General features: G+C 55.7%; 1 protein-coding gene across 1 annotated transcript; it reads left to right on the forward strand.

Annotated features, from left to right (window-relative positions):
* Positions 1-1,824: 1,824 nt before the first annotated feature.
* Positions 1,825-12,078, forward strand: LOC127389390 (dual specificity protein kinase CLK1-like). Its single transcript, XM_051629810.1, has 8 exons — positions 1,825-1,969; positions 10,201-10,267; positions 10,400-10,516; positions 10,653-10,960; positions 11,097-11,179; positions 11,329-11,408; positions 11,672-11,762; positions 11,851-12,078. Exons 1-8 carry the CDS (start codon positions 1,825-1,827, stop codon positions 12,076-12,078), a joined length of 1,119 nt encoding a protein of 372 aa, XP_051485770.1.
* The last annotated feature ends 10,588 nt before the right edge of the window (positions 12,079-22,666 follow it).

Consider the following 22,666-nt stretch of genomic DNA (forward strand, 5'->3'; position numbering starts at 1 on the left):
GAGCAGAAGACTTGCCATGGCCTCTGGTGGTGGCTGCGCTGTAGAAGCATCTCACAGCCCTGAGAAATAAGTGAATCCAGCTGTGGCAGCAGCTGGAGGGACAGGGCTGGTGAACTCAAAGTCATCTCACACTGCGCTGGTGGCATCAGGTCCCATCAGCCTGCAGGAACCATCTGTGGGTGCTGCTTTGTTGAGCTCTCAGGATTTGTGGCAAATGCCCCTTTTTCTCCAAGGCTCTGTCACTCAGACCCAATCATGCCAGGATTTACTGACCCCCCATGACCCGGATCTATGGGAGGCCTTCTGAACTTGGGAAGGGTCTGGAGAAGACTGGGCTGTGCTCCCCCTCCACGTGCCATGGGCAGGTGCTGGGTCAGGCTCAGTGCTGCCTTTGGGAGGTCTCTTCTGGCCAGAAGGGAGCAGCCCAGTTTCCTTCAGGATTCTTCAGAAGCTTCTTTTAGTTTCAGGTCCAAAAGCAGGAGCCAGGAGGATCCGTGGGTGAGTAACCTCCAAGGAGGTTGGACCAGCATCCCTGCTGCTGTATGTGTCGGGACGAGGGACCTGAGTGCTGCCAAGCTTCTGGCTTTCAAACCCTCTGCCTGTTCCTCAGTGTCTACGTGGATGTGGTGAGGCCCCACGTTTGCAGCCTTGGCTGCCTTGTTGGGCCTCAGGGTCAGTCTGGCCAGGTGAGAGGAGCTCAAGTTCTGCACCAGATGAGTTGTAGCTCAGTAGCTCTGGGGAGGACCCAGGGGAGCTCAGACCCAAGGTGCATTTTATTGCTGTTTTGTGGGGGTTTTTTATTTTTTATTTCTTTTTTTTTTGGAAGGGTGAGTGAAGATGAGCAGGTTGTCTTAAAGTTGACCCTTAAAATGGAGGTTGTCCTGGGCCCAGGCTTCAAGCTGAGGGAGAACTTGTGTGCCATTGAGGAAAGGAAGGTGATGGCCCAGAGTCTGAAGGACTTGCTGCATTTGCAGGCTGGATTTAGAATCATTAAGGTTGGGAAAGACCTCTAAGATGATCAAGTCATTCCCAGCTGGAGTGCGAGGTCTGAACTCCAGGCAGAGCAGGGGTGCAGGTGGCCTGTGGCAGCAGAGATGCAGAGGGTGTTGGAGGTGGTTGGCAGAGCTGGTGGTGAAGGTTTTGAAGCAGGGCTGGAGCTCAGTGGTCTAGAAAACAGGCAGCAGGAGGTTTGGAGAAGGAGGAGATGTTTTTATTCCATCAACTCGTGTGGAGAATTCACCTTGTACATCTGAGGCTTCTCTTTCAGTTCTGAGGAGCAGCTCACGTGCCTGAAAGCTCCTCTTTGCTTCCAGCCTGCAGTCCTCTCACCTCTCTAGAGTATGTCCAACTGTCGCGGGCTGGTACTGGGGGGCTCCCGGCTGTCAGGATGTTTCCGTGACTTCCCCCCCCAATGTGGAGAGGTTTGGGAATGAGCCCGAGGGTCACACGTGGCGTTCGCCTCTCGCAGAGAAACGGCCACTGCGGGACCGTATCTTAGAGGGTAGATCAGAACACCCTCCCACCACGCTCACAAATTGCTACTGAGACCAATGTTTAGTTTATGAATTAATTGGTTTATTAAGGGTCAACACAAACTGAGGGATCAAGGTGCAGGAGAGGTGTTCTAGGTGTATATTGGAAAAGGGATTCAAAGGCACTACGGTCTTATTAAAGGCACACTTTGAGGAAGAGTGTAAAATCAATGGAGTGCAAGGGTAGGAGTTGAGCCCGGCAGGAAAGTGAGAGTGTGTGTGTGTGTGTGTGTGTGTGTGTGTGTGTGTGTGTGTGTGTATTTACCCTCCTTCCGCAGCCGTGGTTCCCGGGATGCGCTGGCAGGCTCGGCAGGAGATTCTTGGGGCCTTCCCGGGAACCGGGGCGACCCCTCCCAGCAGCAGCAGCTGCGCCAAGCACGGCTCCAGTCCCGAAGCAGATGACAAACGCAGGCTGGGCAAGCTCCTACTTGGGTCCGGTTTGGTTCAGGCTGGGCAGGCAGGTCCCGGGGAGCGGGCACAGGTGCCCCCCTTCCCTCTCGGCCCCTCCGGACAGCGGGGCTGGCGTTCCAGGCAGGTCCAGGTGCTGCAGCAGGGTCTCGTCCCGGTCAGGCAGAGAGAGCCCCGGCCTGCGGATCTTGCCCTCTTCTATAGATCAGAAATCACTGTTCGAGTGGTACCACTGTTCAAATTAGCCAATTAGCACTGGCCAGGTACGTGCTCTGTCAGAGGCATCTTTAACCTGTTGTCCATTCTTCTGCCAGTTATCGTGACCCTTGTGCTGTTTTTCTTGCTGTGGAGTTATCTGCTAGAGCAAGAGGCCTGTTCCATTCTGTTCTTGGCTAAATCAGTAAAAAGGCTCCACTCTGGCTTTGCTGGCTTGAAAGGCATTTTGTTTAGTCTTATGTGGGGGGAGAGAAGATGGAGCGTTCCCTACATCTCACCCCGTGGCTTTTAAGGCAGCAATTATGTAGTGTCCTTACTGTCCATTAGTATCTATGTGTGGACCAGGCTCTTGTCCAAACCCTTTCCTCACATTAGATCTTTCCCCTCCTCGGGTGTAAAAGCAAATGTAAATATAAAATTACTAATAAAATATAATAATCCGTAATAACAAACAAGGGAACAATTCCCAAACATAATATACAATGATATATGTCACCGTTTGACTCAGGCCCAACAACAACGCTCCCGATCCCCCCCACCTCCCACCCAGGTAGGGAAGGAGAGAGAGAGAAAAGCAGAGAGCCCCTGCTGGACCAAAAACCAAACCACACAACTTCAATCAAACACCAATAATACAAAAAGTATGTACAACCGTATACAAAGATGTTCAAACGTGTACAAAAGCTTCTTATTTCGTCCCCCCCTCCTCCCAGCTGCAAACGGTTCTAAAGAATTCCAGACTGCTGATGGAGAAAAGCGGAGAGTGATGAGGGTCAAGAGAGCTGGAGCCTGGGGGTCGAGGGTGATGGATGGACGGAGTCCTCCCTGGACGTCGGCCATGGATGGAAGAGAAGGGAAGAAGAGCAGGAATTTTGCTGTCTGTCTAGCTCAGCCTCCTACAGGGGGTCATAGATCTCCCCATAGTGTCTGAGCCGGCAGAGTAAAGATACGACCTCGAGGAGCCACAGTTAGAAAACAAACAAACAAACAAACAAAAACAAATAACAACAACAACAACAAACATTCCTTTCTTATCAACCTTATTTAAAACAGTGAAAGGAAAAGGATAATTACAGTTATTAAAACATACACCCAATTTTTAATTCTGTCAAAAGCAAAGGAAGCAAATCATTTAGAAAACCCCCAAATTTGAACAAGTTCTTGTTACTTCAGTGAGTTCTGTACTCAAAGGTGAGTACAGGAGGAGCCAATGTTGTAGAGCACCTTGTTTAGGCCACGGGGTGATCAGTCCCACAGCGGTCACAAAGTAACTCCTCCGGAGTCCAGTATCAGGTTGATCAGGCCTGGTCCTGTCACCGGGATGTCTCTGGCTCTTTAGGCTGTCACGATTTGCAAAGTATTAACTAACATCACTAGACACAGGTTCCTTACAAGTCCTTCAGGAAAGCCATGGGAAGGGTTGTGTCACCTGGAGGAGAAGCTGCTGGCTTCCCATGCCTTGGTGAGGGTGACAAGGTCTCCCCTTCATCACAGGAGGCTGACATGTCAGTGGCTCTGCTGGGCTGACTGGAGACCCTGCAGGAGGAGTATCCAGACCACAGCAGACACTGCTCCCAGGGAACATTTCTCCACACAGCCCCAGGAGAAGCTTTCTGGCTGGGATGTGACATCCTGCCCAGGACGTGTGAAGTGCTGCCACAACTAAACCTCTTGCAGCTCTGCCCTGCCTGCCCACTCAGAGGGTCTCAGCTCTCCCCTCCTCAGCCCAGTGTCAGCACCAGGGAGCTGCAAGAGGAGGCCCCATCCAGCTGTGTGCTCTGGACACCAACCACCTGCCTTCCTCAACTCAGCCTGGCTGCAAGGGCCTCCCAGAAGGGCAGCAGTGCCCAGGGACCTGGAGGACATCTGCTTTCAGGGCTGGTGGCCTGCAGCCCTGCACATCAGGGGCTGTGGATGTGAGCCCAGGGCCCTGCCTGGTAACATTGTGGGACCTCCAGGCCCAGCGCCTTGGTCAAGTGACCTTCAGGGGTTCTGCAAAGAGCTTCATGGAGCTGAACTGCATCTCCAGGCTTTTCTCACCATGGACAAGGGTTGTGCTGTCCCCACAGGTGCTGAGTGAGGGCAGCCACAGAAAGTCACTGAATCGTTTTGGTTGGAAAAGACCTTTAAGATCATCCAGTCCAACCACTGACCCAGCCCTGCCAAGGCCACCCCTGCCCCGTGTCCCTCAGCTCCACATCTCCAGGGCTTGGAAATGCCTCCAGGGATGGGGACTCCACCCCTGCTCTGGGCAGCCTGGGCTGGGGCCTGACAGACCTTTGGGAGAAGAAGTTCCCAAGATCCAACCTAAACCTCCCTGGGCAACTTGAGGCCATTTCCTCTCATCCTGTGTCTGGGAGAAGAGACCAAGGACTTCAGAGTGAGATGAGGGATCAGCTCAGGAGTTGGAGGCACTGGAGTAGCTGGGATAAGGGTTTCAAGAGGTGTATCCACCTCATCTGTCTTGTGGTCCATCCCGTGGCCATCTCAGTGGCCTCTGCTGGCTACATTCCAGTTTGTGGACATCTCTCCTGCCCCAGGGGAGCCAAATCTTGTTCCTTTGTTTCTCTTGAAACCATCTTGTTCCAGACGATTCCTCTTGCTGCTCTGCCGTCCCGTCCTGGCAGGCTTGGAACAGAAGCTCATTCAAGACTTGGAGGGTTGAGCCCTTGGTCAAGCTCTCCTGCTTGGTGGAGCAGGGAGGGCAGCAGCCTCTCCCCTGCATCCTCAGATGTGTTCTTAGAGCCAGTTTGTCCTGGGAAACCTTCCTGCTACCAGGTCTCCCTTCTTGCTCCTTTGCCTCCTGCAATCCCAGTCTTGTCCCACTCGGGTGACCACCAGCTGTGGGGTTTTGTCACCGTGCAGGATGCCATCAGCTGGGCTGGCTGCAGCTCCTCTGCTCTTCTTGTGGAGCCTGCTTAGATATTCATCCTTTGCCAGCAGAAAGGAGGGGGAGCTCCCAGGTGAAGCACTGGGTCCATGGCACCAGCTGTTGGGGAGGGTTGTCCAGTGGCTGCTCTGCAGTCCCCCGGGTGTCCCAGAGCTGATTGCTCTGTGGGTGTTGGGGCTGGACCTGGTTCCCTTCCCAACATCCTGACCTGATCTGGACACCAGGAGGTGTGTGGGAGAGGGGCCCCTTTGGGAGGATCATTCCTCCTGGTTGCCTACACCTGGGGTTTCTCCCCTGCTTCCTTAGTCCCTCTGGTTTTGCAGTGACATCTCTGCCTGTCCTCAGGCTGCCCCATTTGTGCAGCGTCTTACGAAGGTGTCGTTACGGTTCTTTCATTAGCTTTGTTCTGGAGGCTCCTTGGAACAGCTGGAGCAGGCAGAGCTTGGGTGACTCTGGGGACTGAATTTCTCATTTCCTCAGGCATGATGAGCTGTCTCCTTCTCCAGCAAAGCCACCCTCGTTGGTTTGCTGTGGTGCTGCTGGGCTTCCATGTCCTCATCCTCACGTAGCACGTCTTGCTGAGCCACGAGTCTCGAGCTCCTTCTGCTGTGCTGGGATGGACTGAGGTCACCCATGGCTCACCATGGTAGCCAGGCTGCATGGCAGCAGCTGGATGCCATGAAGCCACAGGGTGCACAGCATGGGCTGGGGCAGCTGTGTCCATGAAGAAGCAGTGAGCAGTCTGCAGCTGTCCCACAGGGTGGAGAGGTCCATCGTGCTTCAGTCCTGGGCAGAGTGAGTCCCTGTGGAGCTGGTCATAGTGTGAGAGAAGGACCATGTTCCTTGGAGAGGTGGTCCTGGTGCACCTGGGAGTCCCCTTTGCAGAAGGAGCAACTCCCTTCAAGCCCTGCCCATGTCAGAGCAGCCTGGGGGTGGATGCAGAGGAGAGTAGGTCTGTTGTGGAGAGCTGGTGTTGGGCTGTACATGTGTCTGCAAATGTTTCTGCAGAAGAGCTGGAGGGAGACATGTCAGGGGACACATGCTGGGGGCTGCTGAGAGCCTTCTGCTGGCCCAGAAGAGCAAGGGATGGGGGAGCTGCAGCCCAGCAGCTCCCTGGGAGCCCCAGGCTGGCTGTGAGCCACGTCCCAGCTGCTGGGCAGGTTGGCAGGCTGGTGGCAGAGCTGGCAGGCTGTGCGTGGGGAGCCCCAGCAGATGTGGGCAGGAAAAGGGAGTGGTTGAGAGCCTGGAGGCTTCCCCCAGAGGAAGCACTAGGTCTTCATCATCAAGAGGTGGCAGGGGATGGGTGAGTGACCATGGCAGCTCTGTCCCCATGTCCCACACTGGAGCTCCCAGCCTGCAGCCTTGAGCTGCCCACCAAAGCCAAAGGTTCATCCAGGCTTGAGGAGCACATGTCCCACCAGCTGGTCTGTTTCCAAGAGGGACCCTTAACTCTCCCTCTGAGTCCTGTGTATGATTTGCACTCAGATCACCACCGAAACATTCCTGGGGGCCACGGAGACCTCTGCTCCTTGTTGACCTTCCCCTGGCCAGGAACACACCTTTCCTCCCGTCCCTCCACTTGGGTCCAGCCCCCAGTGAAGTGACCCCTTTGCTTCAGCTGCCTCCCTCCCCCAGGAGGGAGCACGGGGGGCTGCAGGATGGGCTTCTCAAGCTCCAACTTGGAGAAGCAGCAGCAGCAGCTCTGGGGATGAGCAGGATTGTCAAGAACATTTTAAAAAAGCACGAGTGTGGTGACTCTTCCAGAGCAAGGACTCTGCACAGCCCTTCGAGTGGGATTGTCCTCCCTGGGCCTGACCTGGGCAGGTGCTCCGTGGCTGGAGGAGGCTGCTGGCCCCTGAAGCTCTCATCCCCAAGGTGTTGGGTGCTGCCAGCCCCAGGTCCTCAGCCAGCCCGTGTCCTCCTGCTGCTCACTCCAAACTCAGGTATGAAACGCTCGGCTGGAGCAGCGCGGGGCAGGAGGTGCTGGCAGGTCCCAGCCAGCCCCGGAGCAGCAGCTGCTGGAGCTCCAGCCTCCTCCTGGCCTGCAGAGGGGACAGGTCCTCCCCGTGGGACAAGGCCAGCTCCATGGAGCTCACACAGCCCTGAACGTCGGGTCTGTCTCAGTGTTGGTGGATCCAGCGTCTGACGCTTCGCATGAGAACTTCAAGTCGGGGCTGGGGGGGATTTTAACTGTGAGGAAGCTGATGGAAATGGACTGGAAATGTGGTCCAGACATGGACCTTCTGCTGGACATTGACAGAATGATTTTTATTAAAATGCACCTTGTGTGCCAGAGCTGACCTGGAGCCTCTGTTTGTCACTCCCTGCCCGTGGGTCGTGCCAGTGGCCGCTCATGTCCCTCTGCTGGGACATGCCAGGGTCAGTCTTCCTTGTCCAGGGTGAGCAGATGCCAGCAGAAGCTTCTCACCACCCTCACACCAAAGAGTTTCCTCCTCATGTCTCACCTCAATCTCCCTCTGCCAGTTTTCATCCCTTCCCCCTTGTCCTCTCCCTCCCTGCCCTTGTCCCAAGCCCCTCCCCAGCTTTCCTGGAGCCCCTTCAGGCACTGGAAGGTGCTCTAAGGTCTCCCTGGAGCCTTCTCTTCTCCAGGCTGAACACCCCAACTCTCCCAGCCTGTCTCCAGAGCAGAGCTGCTCCAGCCCCCCCATCAATCATCTCCGTGGCCTCCTCTGGACTCTCTCCAGGAGCTCCATGCCTTTCTTACTCTGGGGGCTCCAGATCTGGCCCCAGCCCTGCAGGGGGGTCTCAGCAGAGCGGAGCAGAGGGGACAATCCCTTCCCTCACCTTGCTGGTCACGCTGCTGCTGACACAGCCCAAGACATGGTTGGTTTCTGGGCTCCAGCTCACATTGTTGGCTCATGTTGAGCTTCTCGTCCACCATCACCCCCAAGTCCTTCCCCTCTGGGCTGCTTTCCCTCCATTCTCCACCCAACCTGTATCTGAGATGTCAGGAACAGTCTCGTTATGGCTATTCAAGGGCACCAACTAAGAAGATTGATACTGCCAGGTCCTGGATCCTTTAGAGAACACTTTACTCCAGGACCTAAGTCACTCAGGAGCCTGTGGCATCAGGTGTTCCAAGGTCTTGTCTGGACTTTTCTTGGCTGGAGCAAGAGCATGGCCCATGATCAGGTAGGTTCTGCCCAACCTTTTAGCTGTCTCTCACCTTTGGGCAAGAGGTTTTTGGGTTACAACCACCACGCTGGGAGAAATCCAAGCCCCATTGTCAGCCCTGCCCACAGCAGTCTGAGCATGGGGATGCTCAAAATGCCAAAGGACTTGCTGGAGTCCTTTGGAAGTGGGACTTTCTGGAGTGCTGAGGTTGTTCCATCTCACTGTGCTGGACCCTCAGGCAGGGTCAGCCTCCAGATCTTCTCCTTGCTCAGCAGGTTTCTGTTTCCAGGTGTGGTGGGTCAGTCCTGGCACTCACCTGCACAGCCCTGTGTGTCCCTTTGGCCCCTGGAGGAAAGATGAGGAACTGGGAGTTGCCTGCCCGGGGCTGTGCAGTCTCCAGTGCTCCACACAGCTGGGTCGGTGGCAGGACCATTGCAGGTCCCTTCCCCCAGGTGGCCCCTGGGCAGGTGCCATGGGAAGCCCCCCCGAGCAGCCCTGCAGCTGCTGCCAGCCCTGCTCCTCCTCTGCCCAGGATGTCCTGGCTGCCCATGTCCCCAGCGGGTCCCAGCTGGGCACTGAGCTCCAGCGCTGGGAGCTGCTGGGGCTCAGCAGAGGGTGACCCCACCAGCGGGTGTCCCCGGGCACCTGCCGCCCTGTCTGAGCCCGGAGGGAAGGAAGGAGCCGGAGGCAGCAGGAGGCACGAGCAGCTGCTGAGGCTTTCTTGCCAAGGGGGGTGTTCCCAGCTCCAGGGCAGGGGCTCCTCAGCTCCTGCAGCCCCGGGCAGCCACGGAGTCGATCCAGGTGCGGCAGCTGCTGAGGCGGGTGTAGATGGCCGGGGTGCGGACGTGGCAGTTGGTGCTTCCCCAGGAGACGATGCCGATCAGGGTCCAGCCGCTGCCGCTCCTGGACACCAGGGCTCCCCCGGAGTCGCCCTGCGGAGAAGCCCCTGCTTGCTGCTCCCAGCACGGGAGGCAAACTGGTCGCTGACAGCCCTGCACGTTGCCAGGGGCTGGAGCTTCAACCTCTGGCTGCGCGGATGCAAGGACAGGCTGCCCAGAGAGCTGCTGGAGGCTCCTTCTCTGCAGACTTTCCAGACCGGTCTGGATGCCTTTCTGAGTGCCCTGCCCTGGTTGGGGTCCTGCTCTGGCAGGGGGTTGGACTCGGGGGTCTCTGGAGGTGCCTTCCAAGCCCTGCCATGCTGTGACCCTGTGCTCCTGTGCTCCAGGTGCAGCTCAGATCTGGAGCTGAGACTCAGCGCTGTGGCTGCAGGTGGCCATGGGAAGAAAGGCTGCAGGACACAGCTGAGGGGCCCATGGAGCTGCCATGGAGCTGCCTCTGCTGCTGAGAACCTGCAGGGCTCACACACAAGGCAGCTGAGGTCAGCAAGAGAGGGGCACTTGGACCTGCAGGGATGGGGCACCCACTTTGCACAGGGGGAGAGAAAGGACTTGGTGGCAATTGGAGAGGAGAGGAGAGGAGAGGAGAGGAGAGGAGGAAACATAATTAGAGTTGAGTCAACTCAAGTGGAGTCTAGTAGAGTCAAGCAGAGCAGAGGAGACTCAGGACAACAGCCCATCCTGTTGAACATTAATTGCTTTGTGTCCAAAGCCAATCTCAGTTCCAAATGAAAGGTGGGATTTACCTCTTGTCTGGCAGGAGAGACCTTCACATCCTTGGTCTGGAGAGGGAAGAGTCTGTACTCTGAAGGATGGAAGTGGAATGGGAAGTGAGGTGTTAGAGATGAACTAAGGGTGCAGCTCTGCCTAGAGATCACACATGGGTTGGGAGAGACCATGTTTATGGGAACCACTCCTCCTGGGTGTTGGAATGGCACAAGTACAGGATGGGAGAGCTCCTCATGGAGAAGTGGGGAGCCTGATGCTTTGAGGATGGAAAGCCTCCCTAATTCTTATCCAAAACAAAACCAGCTCAGGAGATACAAAGAAAGACCAACCTGACTGTCTATATAGACCTGAGTAACTATACAAGTTGTGTGACTGACAGTTGTGTTCTTTCTAGATGAAGTCGTTGCTACTTTGGGAGAGGGGACTTTTGGACAGGTTGTGGAGTGCATCGATCACAAGGAGTAAGTCTTTGGAAGTAACCACACACAGTTCTCCTGGCTGATGCTCTCAGAGTATGGCCCAGGATGTGCTCAGGATCCTTAGGTAAAAATCTCCTCCATGTTCTAAGCGCAGTTAAAACCCTGTCTTTCCAGGAAGGGCAGGCATGTGGCTGTGAAAATCATCAAGGAGGCTGATGGGAGCTCTGAGGAAGCCTTTGCAGAAGTCCGAGTGCTGCGCTACTTACGTGCCCTGGACCCCAGCAGCACACAGTGAGTGCACAAAGCCTTGTCCTGGCCTCTGGCTTTCAGCTGCCTGGGACACACGGAGCTTTGGGAACACAGCATGGACGTAGCAGAGCGTGACACCACTGCCTGCTGCAATTCCTGCCTTTTGCTGCTTCTGCAGGCACTGTGTCCAGATGCTAGACTGGTTTGAACACCGTGGCCACGTCTGCATCGTGCTGGAGCTGCTGGGGCTCAGCACCTTTGACTTCATGAAGGAGAATGGCTTCCTCCCCTTCAGGCTGGACCACATCAGGCAGATGGCCTATCAGATCTGCCAGCCTCCCCTTGTTTCCTTGCAGAAGTGTCAAGAGCGCAGACCCAAGCATCCCGACATCAGGGTTGGGGACTTTGGGAGCACCACACGTGACGATGAACATCACAGCACGGTGGTGACCACGAGACCGTTCCGAGCTCCCGAAGTCATCCTAGGTCAGTAGGAGTCTGTTGGGCACAGCTTTGGCCTGAGACTCCTGGTGCCTATTGAAAGGTGCCACAGAAGTGTGGCCCATCTTGCTGGAGCTCTTGACTCGCTTGCAGCCTGCTATAAACGTGAGCCTTTTCACAGCCCTGGGATGGTCACAGCCCTGCGATGTCTGGAGCATAGGATGTATTCTCCTGGAGTACTACCTGGGATCCCCAATCTTTCCGGTAGGCAACTAGGAGCCAGCCAGCTTGGCAGGAAGGCTGGCCCCATGAACATTTGGAAGTGACAAGCCACACTGAAGGAAGGTCATTGTGTGGTTCTTGATCACTCCTGCTGTGAAGGAACAACAATGTCTGTCTGGATTTCCCTTCAGGTCAATGAAGACAAAGAACACCTGGCAATGATGGAGAGAATCCTGGGGCCTTTGCCAAGTGACATGATAAAGCAAAGCAGGTAATTCCATTTCTCCATACCTGGACGGATAGAGTTCCATTGAAATACCTTCAGATTTGGTTTCATGGAAATTTAAAAAGAAAAAAAAAAAAAGAGAATTTGAATACGTTCACGTTCATCCTTTGGTCTGTTTCCCAAACTGGCCACTCCTGGGGAACCTTCCCAGCTCATGCCCGAGATGCCGACCAACATGCTGATAAACTGCTTCTAGTGCAGGGACAAAAAGCACCTCTGAGTAACAACCTGTGGTCTGATTGTTTCAGGAAACGCGGATATTTCCATCAGGACCGGGTGCACTTGGACGAGCGAAGCTCTGCTGGGAGATACGTGTCCCGGTGGTGTAAGCCCCTGAAGGTAAGAGGGCTGAGGGGAAAGGCTGCTGGGGAGAGCACCTGGACATGCAATGACACCATTACAAACAGCTGTTCTGTTCTTCATGAAGGCATTCATGACCAACGACGGAGACGACCACGAGAACCTGTTTGATCTGATTGAGAAGATGCTCCGTTACGACCCAGCAGAGCGAATTACTCTGGGAGAAGCCCTGAAACACCCTTTCTTCCTGCCCCTGAGACGGGAGAAAAGGCTGCTGCCTTCTGGAGCTGGGGAGCCTGACCCAGGAGTCCTTCCCCCAAAGAAGCGGAGAAAGTATCGGATGTTTGTTGGATAGAGTTGTTTTGTTCATGTTCCCTTTGGTGTTAGGATGTTTTGGGTAGTGTAGTTTGTTGCAGCTGTTGGAATAAAACTGAAGTGAGAAAAAGACAGTGATGGACTTGGTTGTGTTTCCTCCGTGCGTGAAGGTCTTGGGACAGTGGCACTTTGAAAGGTGCACAGGTGTCCTAGGACTCTGTCCTGCTGCTGAGTGGTCTCCACAGGGAGAATTCCAGTACCTGTAACACACAAGACGTTGCCCTGTCACACTGACCTGAGGCCTGGATCACTGCACACCCCCCAACTCCTCCAGCTATTCCACTGCTGTGCTGGGACTTGAAACTTGGTAGCTTAGGTAGGAACATTGAAATACTCTGAGCCCCACTCCCGACAGGACTGGCCACACCTCTTGTTTACAGATGGGTAAAATCCCAGACAGACCTTTTCCAGGACGGCCAGACAACAGAAAGAGTCCTCTTCCCAGCCTGGATTTTAGATGGGTCCCTGCCACCCAGACCCCTTCTCAATATACAGAATGAGTCCCGGAGGAAAGTTAAAGCCTTAATCCTGAAGTGTAACTTTCTCGTGTTTTCTGGTTGTGTGTGGGTTTTATTGCTGTTGTTTTTTTTCCCTCCTCCTTTTCAAGGTCATGCAGCCCCATCGCTTTGTTACCTGGTCGGGGAGCACCTGCTCTTTGCTCTTTCCACACGGGGTGCACACAATTTACCAGCTCTTTCAGCACCACATTTCACTCCTCAGTTCCCTGTGTTTTCCACTGACTCAACCACCCTCTCCTTTCTCCCTGCCTGACATCTGCCAGAGCCCACGGCCTCCCTACTGCCCACAAGGAACCATTTCCCAGAAGAATGCCAGAATTGTCAGGGATCATCTAGTGCAGCTGCCCTGCTGAAGCAGGATTGCCGGGAGCACATCCCACAGGGCTGCATCCAGGCAGGCTCTGTCTCCAGAGGAGGACTCCACAAGCTCTGTGGGCGCAGCCTGTTCCTTGCCAGCAGCAGCCACCTTGAAACCCTCTGCCTGCCCACTGCTGATGGGCCTGGGCACCGAGCGGGGAGCTGAGGAGCAGAGCCCAGGGATGAGCCCCTCTGGGCTGTTTGGAGCCTTGAGGAGAGAGGCCCCAGGAGCAGAGCCCGGCCAGCAGGGCCAGAGCCGCGCCGGGGGCTGCTCTGCCGCCTGGGCCCGGGGGCTGCGGCTGCTGCCGGAGAGAAAGGGCTGTGGGAGAAGCTGCAGGCTGCTCAGCTCCCTTTGTGCTGCGCTTTGGCAGCCAGGAGAGGAAAAGCTTCCAGAGGCACAGAGCTGCAAGCCTTGCTTCCAGTGCAGCCGTTCCGGTGGCTCCTGTCAGTGCCCGTTGGGCACAGGAGGCCGAGGGCCGGGTCCTGCCCCTGGCTCACATCAACACCCCGCAACGCTCCAGGCTTGGGGCAGAGCAGCTGCCAAGTGCCCAGGGAAGGACCTGGGGACATCACTGATGGCATTTCCTGACAGCTTGTAAGTCGCAGTGAGCAGAAATATCTTCCTGCACAATGGTCTGGATAGAATTTTCCATGACACTGCTCCAGAAGTCTGGTTAGCAAGAGGGAAGCAGTCATTTGAGTTTTGCTGGAGTCTGGGAAGGACCGTACCTTGTCAGGCAATTGTTCTAATGTGGCTGAGGAGTTTGCAATAACGAGTGGCTATTTCTCATCTTGCCTGCTTGTCAATGCTACAGCTGATACCCAGGCAGGTCTGCAGGCATTCAAAGAGAAGGTGGAGGGGACACCTCCTCCTGCCTTCCAGTTTCCTTTTGTGCTGAAAAGTGGCATTTGGTCTGGGCGTGTTATCTGTGAATCTAACTCCAGGTATTTAAAGAGATGGTAGACATTGATCTCTGGTTACTTCTGGCAGGTCCATTTCTGAAAACAATATTGACTACTAGGACTCATCTCCTATTTCTCTTGCCCTCTTTTCTCCTTTATTTATCACCTCTATCTTTTTACAGTTGGTGGGAGGGTAAGACCCTGATGCTGTTTCCTCCGTGCGTGAAGGTCTTGGGACAGTGGCACTTTGAAAGGTGCACAGGTGTCCTAGGACTCTGTCCTGCTGCTGAGTGGTCTCCACAGGGAGAATTCCAGTACCTGTAACACACAAGATGTTGCCCTGTCACACTGACCTGAGGCCTGGATCACTGCACACCCCCCAACTCCTGCAGCTGTTCCACTGCTGCGCTGGGACTTGAAACTTGGTAGCTTAGGTAGGAACATTGAAATACTCTGAGCCCCAATCTGTGGAGGAATTTTTGATACAGCAGGGTCATGATTTCGGGTGCCTGGGAGGGCTTGACAATCCTTGCTCTAACAGCAAAGTATGAAACTAACAATTGATGTTGTTTGCAACAAGATTATCTTTAGTCTTGGGAGAATGAGGAAGTGTATCTTGGCTGGGCACCTGAGGGTGGACGTGAAGATGGATGAGAAAACTGCAGGATGTCACAAAATAGTGCTTGTAACACATGTAGTCACAGCCAATAGCAAAATGAAGCCTGACACGTGAACCGTTATGCTTAGCCAATTAAATGAGGTGTCTGTCCACATGCACAGCCACGTGGACAGCAACTTAGAGTATTTAAGTACCAGACAAACTTGCAATGAAGTGGAACGAGAGGTAAGTCCATATTGGTTGTCGTGTCATTATTTGCCCCTGCTCCTGTTGGACTCATGCACAGGTGTCCTAGGACTCTGTTCTCCACCCCTGCCCCCCTGCACCACCACCTCGTCCATAGCTTGACCCCCCTGCCACCCCCTGCAGCACACACACACACACACAGACACACACACACACACACACAGACACACACACACTCAGGCTGCCTGGGCAAGGACATTGGCTGTTCCTGACCCCAGGAACCACGGGCAGATCTTCCCTGTCTCCTGCCACGGCTCCAGCGACACTCGCCGTTCCCGCTGGTCCTTCCCATGTAGGGATTTCTCTTGGCTTTGATTGGAGCTGTTTCTCATGGATCCACCAGTATTTGAGCTGGAGAGTTTGGCTGAGCTGGTTTCTGCTGATTTACTTGAGGAAGCTCATCAAGTTGGTGACAGCTTCTTCTTTTCTTCCCTCCTCCCTCCATCGTGCACATGCAGCGTCATCTTCTGTGCTGGCTCCTTGAACTCTTCTCGCAGTGGCAGCTCAGAGGGATTTTTTTTTTTTAAATTTATTTTATTTGAATCCTGTTTATTAAAAAGGTCTCTTCCACCTCCACAAAGTTACCGATGTATTTATTGCCCAGAGACACCAGGAGACCTGGTGAGGCAGGTCCTGGCACGGGGAATCCGAGGAGATTGGTCCTTGGTGCCCACCTCTCAACGTGCCCAAGGCTCTCAAAGCCTTGTCTGTGGGAGTGGGAAGAGCAGAAGACTTGCCATGGCCTCTGGTGGTGGCTGCGCTGTAGAAGCATCTCACAGCCCTGAGAAATAAGTGAATCCAGCTGTGGCAGCAGCTGGAGGGACAGGGCTGGTGAACTCAAAGTCATCTCACACTGCGCTGGTGGCATCAGGTCCCATCAGCTTGCAGGAACCATCTGTGGGTGCTGCTTTGTTGAGCTCTCAGGATTTGTGGAAAATGCCCCTTTTTCTCCAGGCTCTGTCACTCAGACCCAATCATGCCAGGATTTACTGACCCCCCATGACCCGGATCTATGGGAGGCCTTCTGAACTTGGGAAGGGTCTGGAGAAGACTGGGCTGTGCTCCCCCTCCACATGCCATGGGCAGGTGCTGGGTCAGGCTCAGTGCTACCTTTGGGAGGTCTCTTCTGGCCAGAAGGGAGCAGCCCAGTTTCCTTCAGGATTCTTCAGAAGCTTCTTTTAGTTTCAGGTCCAAAAGCAGGAGCCAGGAGGATCCGTGGGTGAGTAACCTCCAAGGAGGTTGGACCAACATCCCTGCTGCTGTATGTGTCGGGACGAGGGACCTGAGTGCTGCCAAGCTTCTGGCTTTCAAACCCTCTGCCTGTTCCTCAGTGTCTACGTGGATGTGGTGAGGCCCCACGTTTGCAGCCTTGGCTGCCTTGTTGGGCCTCAGGGTCAGTCTGGCCACGTGAGAGGAGCTCAAGTTCTGCACCAGATGAGTTGTAGCTCAGTAGCTCTGGGGAGGACCCAGGGGAGCTCAGACCCAAGGTGCATTTTATTGCTGTTTTGTGATTTATTTTTAATTTTTTTTTTTTTTGGAAGGGTGAGTGAAGATGAGCAGGTTGTCTTAAAGTTGGCCCTTCAAATGGAGGTTGTCCTGGGCCCAGGCTTCAAGCTGAGGGAGAACTTGTGTGCCATTGAGGAAAGGAAGGTGATGGCCCAGAGTCTGAAGGACTTGCTGCATTTGCAGGCTGGATTTAGAATCATTAAGGTTGGGAAAGACCTCTAAGATGATCAAGTCATTCCCAGCTGGAGTGCGAGGTCTTCTTTTGTTCCCCAAAGCATCCTTGAGGTTTCACTTGTGGTTTCTGCTGCTTGTGGTCATGGCTCAGTGAGGGGTAGAGAAATGTGTTTGTGGTGTGTGGTGGAGCTACAGGCTTCAAGCTGCCTCTGATTCCTAGAAGACATTTCTGGCTTGGTGTTCCCAGGTTGTTTTTCAAAGCCTCTTGGTGTCTGGATGTCTCTGGCTGCTCCTTGGTGGTTCCTGTGAGCTGAGACTTGATGGAGTTGTGCTCATTTGAAAAACATGGAACAGAACGACATGAAGCAGAGGCCTTGACCTTGGGATGTGGTTGCTCACCCAACCAGGCCTTCAGGCACCTGAAAAGTTCCTTTTCTGCAGGTGGTTTGGGATTTGTCACTCCAAGTGCCTCGTGCTTTGCTCAGAAACAGAGGAGCCAGGGACACCTGAGCTGAGACTCTGCTTCATCTGGGCAGCCCCTCAGTGTCACTTCTGCCACGAGTCCTTCAGGAAAGCCATGGGAAGGGTTGTGTCACCTGGAGGAGAAGCTGCTGGCTTCCCATGCCTTGGTGAGGGTGACAAGGTCTCCCCTTCATCACAGGAGGCTGACATGTCAGTGGCTCTGCTGGGCTGACTGGAGACCCTGCAGGAGGAGTATCCAGACCACAGCAGACACTGCTCCCAGGGAACATTTCTCCACACAGCCCCAGGAGAAGCTTTCTGGCTGGGATGTGACATCCTGCCCAGGACGTGTGAAGTGCTGCCACAACTAAACCTCTTGCAGCTCTGCCCTGCCTGCCCACTCAGAGGGTCTCAGCTCTCCCCTCCTCAGCCCAGTGTCAGCACCAGGGAGCTGCAAGAGGAGGCCCCATCCAGCTGTGTGCTCTGGACACCAACCACCTGCCTTCCTCAACTCAGCCTGGCTGCAAGGGCCTCCCAGAAGGGCAGCAGTGCCCAGGGTCCTGGAGGACATCTGCTTTCAGGGCTGGTGGCCTGCAGCCCTGCACATCAGGGGCTGTGGATGTGAGCCCAGGGCCCTGCCTGGTAACATTGTGGGACCTCCAGGCCCAGCGCCTTGGTCAAGTGACCTTCAGGGGTTCTGCAAAGAGCTTCATGGAGCTGAACTGCATCTCCAGGCTTTTCTCACCATGGACAAGGGTTGTGCTGTCCCCACAGGTGCTGAGTGAGGGCAGCCACAGAAAGTCACTGAATCGTTTTGGTTGGAAAAGACCTTTAAGATCATCCAGTCCAACCACTGACCCAGCCCTGCCAAGGCCACCCCTGCCCCGTGTCCCTCAGCTCCACATCTCCAGGGCTTGGAAATGCCTCCAGGGATGGGGACTCCACCCCTGCTCTGGGCAGCCTGGGCTGGGGCCTGACAGACCTTTGGGAGAAGAAGTTCCCAAGATCCAACCTAAACCTCCCTGGGCAACTTGAGGCCATTTCCTCTTGTCCTGTGTCTGGGAGAAGAGACCAAGGACTTCAGAGTGAGATGAGGGATCAGCTCAGGAGTTGGAGGCACTGGAGTAGCTGGGATAAGGGTTTCAAGAGGTGTATCCACCTCATCTGTCTTGTGGTCCATCCCGTGGCCATCTCAGTGGCCTCTGCTGGCTACATTCCAGTTTGTGGACATCTCTCCTGCCCCAGGGGAGCCAAATCTTGTTCCTTTGTTTCTCTTGAAACCATCTTGTTCCAGACAATCCCTCTTGCTGCTCTTCTGTCCCGTCCTGGCAGGCTTGGAACAGAAGCTCATTCAAGACTTGGAGGGTTGAGCCCTTGGTCAAGCTCTCCTGCTTGGTGGAGCAGGGAGGGCAGCAGCCTCTCCCCTGCATCCTCAGATGTGTTCTTAGAGCCAGTTTGTCCTGGGAAACCTTCCTGCTACCAGGTCTCCCTTCTTGCTCCTTTGCCTCCTGCAATCCCAGTCTTGTCCCACTCGGGTGACCACCAGCTGTGGGGTTTTGTCACCGTGCAGGATGCCACCAGCTGGGCTGGCTGCAGCTCCTCTGCTCTTCTTGTGGAGCCTGCTTAGATATTCATCCTTTGCCAGCAGAAAGGAGGGGGAGCTCCCAGGTGAAGCACTGGGTCCATGGCACCAGCTGTTGGGGAGGGTTGTCCAGTGGCTGCTCTGCAGTCCCCCGGGTGTCCCAGAGCTGATTGCTCTGTGGGTGTTGGGGCTGGACCTGGTTCCCTTCCCAACATCCTGACCTGATCTGGACACCAGGAGGTGTGTGGGAGAGGGGCCCCTTTGGGAGGATCATTCCTCCTGGTTGCCTACACCTGGGGTTTCTCCCCTGCTTCCTTAGTCCCTCTGGTTTTGCAGTGACATCTCTGCCTGTCCTCAGGCTGCCCCATTTGTGCAGCGTCTTACGAAGGTGTCGTTACGGTTCTTTCATTAGCTTTGTTCTGGAGGCTCCTTGGAACAGCTGGAGCAGGCAGAGCTTGGGTGACTCTGGGGACTGAATTTCTCATGTCCTCAGGCATGATGAGCTGTCTCCTTCTCCAGCAAAGCCACCCTCGTTGGTTTGCTGTGGTGCTGCTGGGCTTCCATGTCCTCATCCTCACGTAGCACGTCTTGCTGAGCCACGAGTCTCGAGCTCCTTCTGCTGTGCTGGGATGGACTGAGGTCACCCATGGCTCACCATGGTAGCCAGGCTGCATGGCAGCAGCTGGATGCCATGAAGCCACAGGGTGCACAGCATGGGCTGGGGCAGCTGTGTCCATGAAGAACAATGTGCAGTCTGCAGCTGCCCCAAAGGGTGGAGAGGTCCATCGTGCTTCAGTCCTGGGCAGAGTGAGTCCCTGTGGAGCTGGTCATAGTGTGAGAGAAGGACCATGTTCCTTGGAGAGGTGGTCCTGGTGCACCTGGGAGTCCCCTTTGCAGAAGGAGCAACTCCCTTCAAGCCCTGCCCATGTCAGAGCAGCCTGGGGGTGGATGCAGAGGAGAGTAGGTCTGTTGTGGAGAGCTGGTGTTGGGCTGTACATGTGTCTGCAAATGTTTCTGCAGAAGAGCTGGAGGGAGACATGTCAGGGGACACACTAGGTGCTGCTGAGAGCCTTCTGCTGGCCCAGAAGAGCAAGGGATGGGGGAGCTGCAGCCCAGCAGCTCCCTGGGAGCCCCAAGCTGGCTGTGAGCCACGTCCCAGCTGATGGGCAGGTTGACAGCTGGTGGCAGAGCTGGCAGGCTGTGCGTGGGGAGCCCCAGCAGATGTGGGGAGGAAAAGGGAGTGGTTGAGAGCCCAGAGGCTTCCCCCAGAGGAAGCACTAGGTCTTCATCAAGAGGTGGCAGGGGATGGGTGAGTGACCATGGCAGCTCTGTCCCCATGTCCCACACTGGAGCTCACAGCCTGCAGCCTTGAGCTGCCCACCAAAGCCAAGGGTTCATCCAGGCTTGAGGAGCACATGTCCCACCAGCTGTTCTGTTTCCAAGAGGGACCCTTAACCCTCCCTCTGAGTCCTGTGTATGATTTGCACTCAGATCACCACCGAAACATTCCTGGGGGCCACGGAGACCTCTGCTCCTTGTTGACCTTCCTCTGGCCAGGAACACACCTTTCCTGCTGTCCCTCCACTTGGGTCCAGCCCCCAGTGAAGTGACCCCTTTGCTTCAGCTGCCTTCCTCCCCCAGGAGGGAGCACGGGGGGCTGCAGGATGGGCTTCTCAAGCTCCAACTTGCAGAAGCAGCAGCAGCAGCTCTGGGGATGAGCAGGATTGTCAAGAACATTTTAAAAAACCACGAGTGTGGTGACTCTTCCAGAGCAAGGTCTCTGCACAGCCCTTCGAGTTGGATTGTCCTCCCTGGGCCTGACCTGGGCAGGTGCTCCGTGGCTGGAGGAGGCTGCTGGCCCCTGAAGCTCTCATCCCCAAGGTGTTGGGTGCTGCCAGCCCCAGGTCCTCAGCCAGCCTGTGTCGTCCTGCTGCTCACTCCAAACTCAGGTATGAAACGCTCGGCTGGAGCAGCGCGGGGCAGGAGGTGCTGGCAGGTCCCAGCCAGCCCCGGAGCAGCAGCTGCTGGAGCTCCAACCTCCTCCAGGCCTCCAGAGGGGACAGGTCCTCCCCGTGGGACAAGGCCAGCTCCATGGAGCTCACACAGCCCTGAACGTCGGGTCTGTCTCAGTGTTGGTGGATCCAGCGTCTGATGCTTCGCATCAGAACTTCAAGTCGGGGCTGGGGGGGGTTTTAACTGTGAGGAAGCTGATGGAAATGGACTGGAAATGTGGTCCAGACATGAACCTTCTGCTGGACATTGGCAGAATGATTTTTATTAAAATGCACCTTGTGTGCCAGAGCTGACCTGGAGCCTCTGTTTGTCACTCCCTGCCCGTGGGTCGTGCCAGTGGCCGCTCATGTCCCTCTGCTGGGACATGCCAGGGTCAGTCTTCCTTGTCCAGGGTGAGCAGATGCCAGCAGAAGCTTCTCACCACCCTCACAGCAAAGAGTTTCCTCCTCATGTCTCACCTCAATCTCCCTCTTCCAGTTTTCATCCCTTCCCCCTTGTCCTCTCCCTCCCTGCCCTTGTCCCAAGCCCCTCCCCAGCTTTCCTGGAGCCCCTTCAGGCACTGGAAGCTGCTCTAAGGTCTCCCTGGAGCCTTCTCTTCTCCAGGCTCAACACCCCAACTCTCCCAGCCTGGCTCCAGAGCAGACCTGCTCCAGCCCCCACATCAATCATCTCTGTGGCCTCCTCTGGACTCTCTCCAGGAGCTCCATGCCTTTCTTACTGTGGGGGCTCCAGATCTGGCCCCAGCCCTGCAGGGGGGTCTCAGCAGAGCAGAAGGGACAATCCCTTCCCTCACCTTGCTGGTCACGCTGCTGCTGACACAGCCCAAGACATGGTTGGTTTCTGGGCTCCAGCTCACATTGTTGGCTCATGTTGAGCTTCTCGTCCACCATCACCCCCAAGTCCTTCCCCTCTGGGCTGCTTTCCCTCCATTCTTCACCCAACCTGTATCTGAGATGTCAGGAACAGTCTTGTTATGGCTATTCAAGGGCACCAACTAAGAAGATTGATACTGCCAGGTCCTGGATCCTTTAGAGAACACTTTACTCCAGGACCTAAGTCACTCAGGAGCCTGTGGCATCAGGTGTTCCAAGGTCTTGTCTGGACTTTTCTTGGCTGGAGCAAGAGCATGGCCCATGATCAGGTAGGTTCTGCCCAACCTTTTAGGTGTCTCTCACCTTGGGGCAAGAGGTTTTTGGGTTACAACCACCACGCTGGGAGAAATCCAAGCCCCATTGTCAGCCCTGCCCACAGCAGTCTGAGCACGGGGATGCTCAAAATGCCAAAGGACTTGCTGGAGACCTTTGGAAGTGGGACTTTCTGGAGTGCTGAGGTTGTTCCATCTCACTGTGCTGGACCCTCAGGCAGGGTCAGCCTCCAGATCTTCTCCTTGCTCAGCAGGTTTCTGTTTCCAGGTGTGGTGGGTGAGTCCTGGCACTCACCTGCACAGCCCTGTGTGTCCCTTTGGCCCCTGGAGGAAAGATGAGGAACTGGGAGTTGCCTGCCCGGGGCTGTGCAGTCTCCAGTGCTCCACACAGCTGGGTCGGTGGCAGGACCATTGCAGGTCCCTTCCCCCAGGTGGCCCCTGGGCAGGTGCCATGGGAAGCCCCCCCGAGCAGCCCTGCAGCTGCTGCCAGCCCTGCTCCTCCTCTGCCCAGGATGTCCTGGCTGCCCATGTCCCCAGCGGGGTCCCAGCTGGGCACTGAGCTCCAGCGCTGGGAGCTGCTGGGGCTCAGCAGAGGGTGACCCCACCAGCGGGTGTCCCCGGGCACCTGCCGCCCTGTCTGAGCCCGGAGGGAAGGAAGGAGCCGGAGGCAGCAGGAGGCACGAGCAGCTGCTGAGGCTTTCTTGCCAAGGGGGGTGTTCCCAGCTCCAGGGCAGGGGCTCCTCAGCTCCTGCAGCCCCGGGCAGCCACGGAGTCGATCCAGGTGCGGCAGCTGCTGAGGCGGGTGTAGATGGCCGGGGTGCGGACGTGGCAGTTGGTGCTTCCCCAGGAGACGATGCCGATCAGGGTCCAGCCGCTGCCGCTCCTGGACACCAGGGCTCCCCCGGAGTCGCCCTGCGGAGAAGCCCCTGCTTGCTGCTCCCAGCACGGGAGGCAAACTGGTCGCTGACAGCCCTGCACGTTGCCAGGGGCTGGAGCTTCAACCTCTGGCTGCGCGGATGCAAGGACAGGCTGCCCAGAGAGCTG

Source organism: Apus apus, chromosome 11, assembly GCF_020740795.1.
Source record: "Apus apus isolate bApuApu2 chromosome 11, bApuApu2.pri.cur, whole genome shotgun sequence".
Lineage (NCBI taxonomy): Eukaryota > Metazoa > Chordata > Aves > Apodiformes > Apodidae > Apus > Apus apus.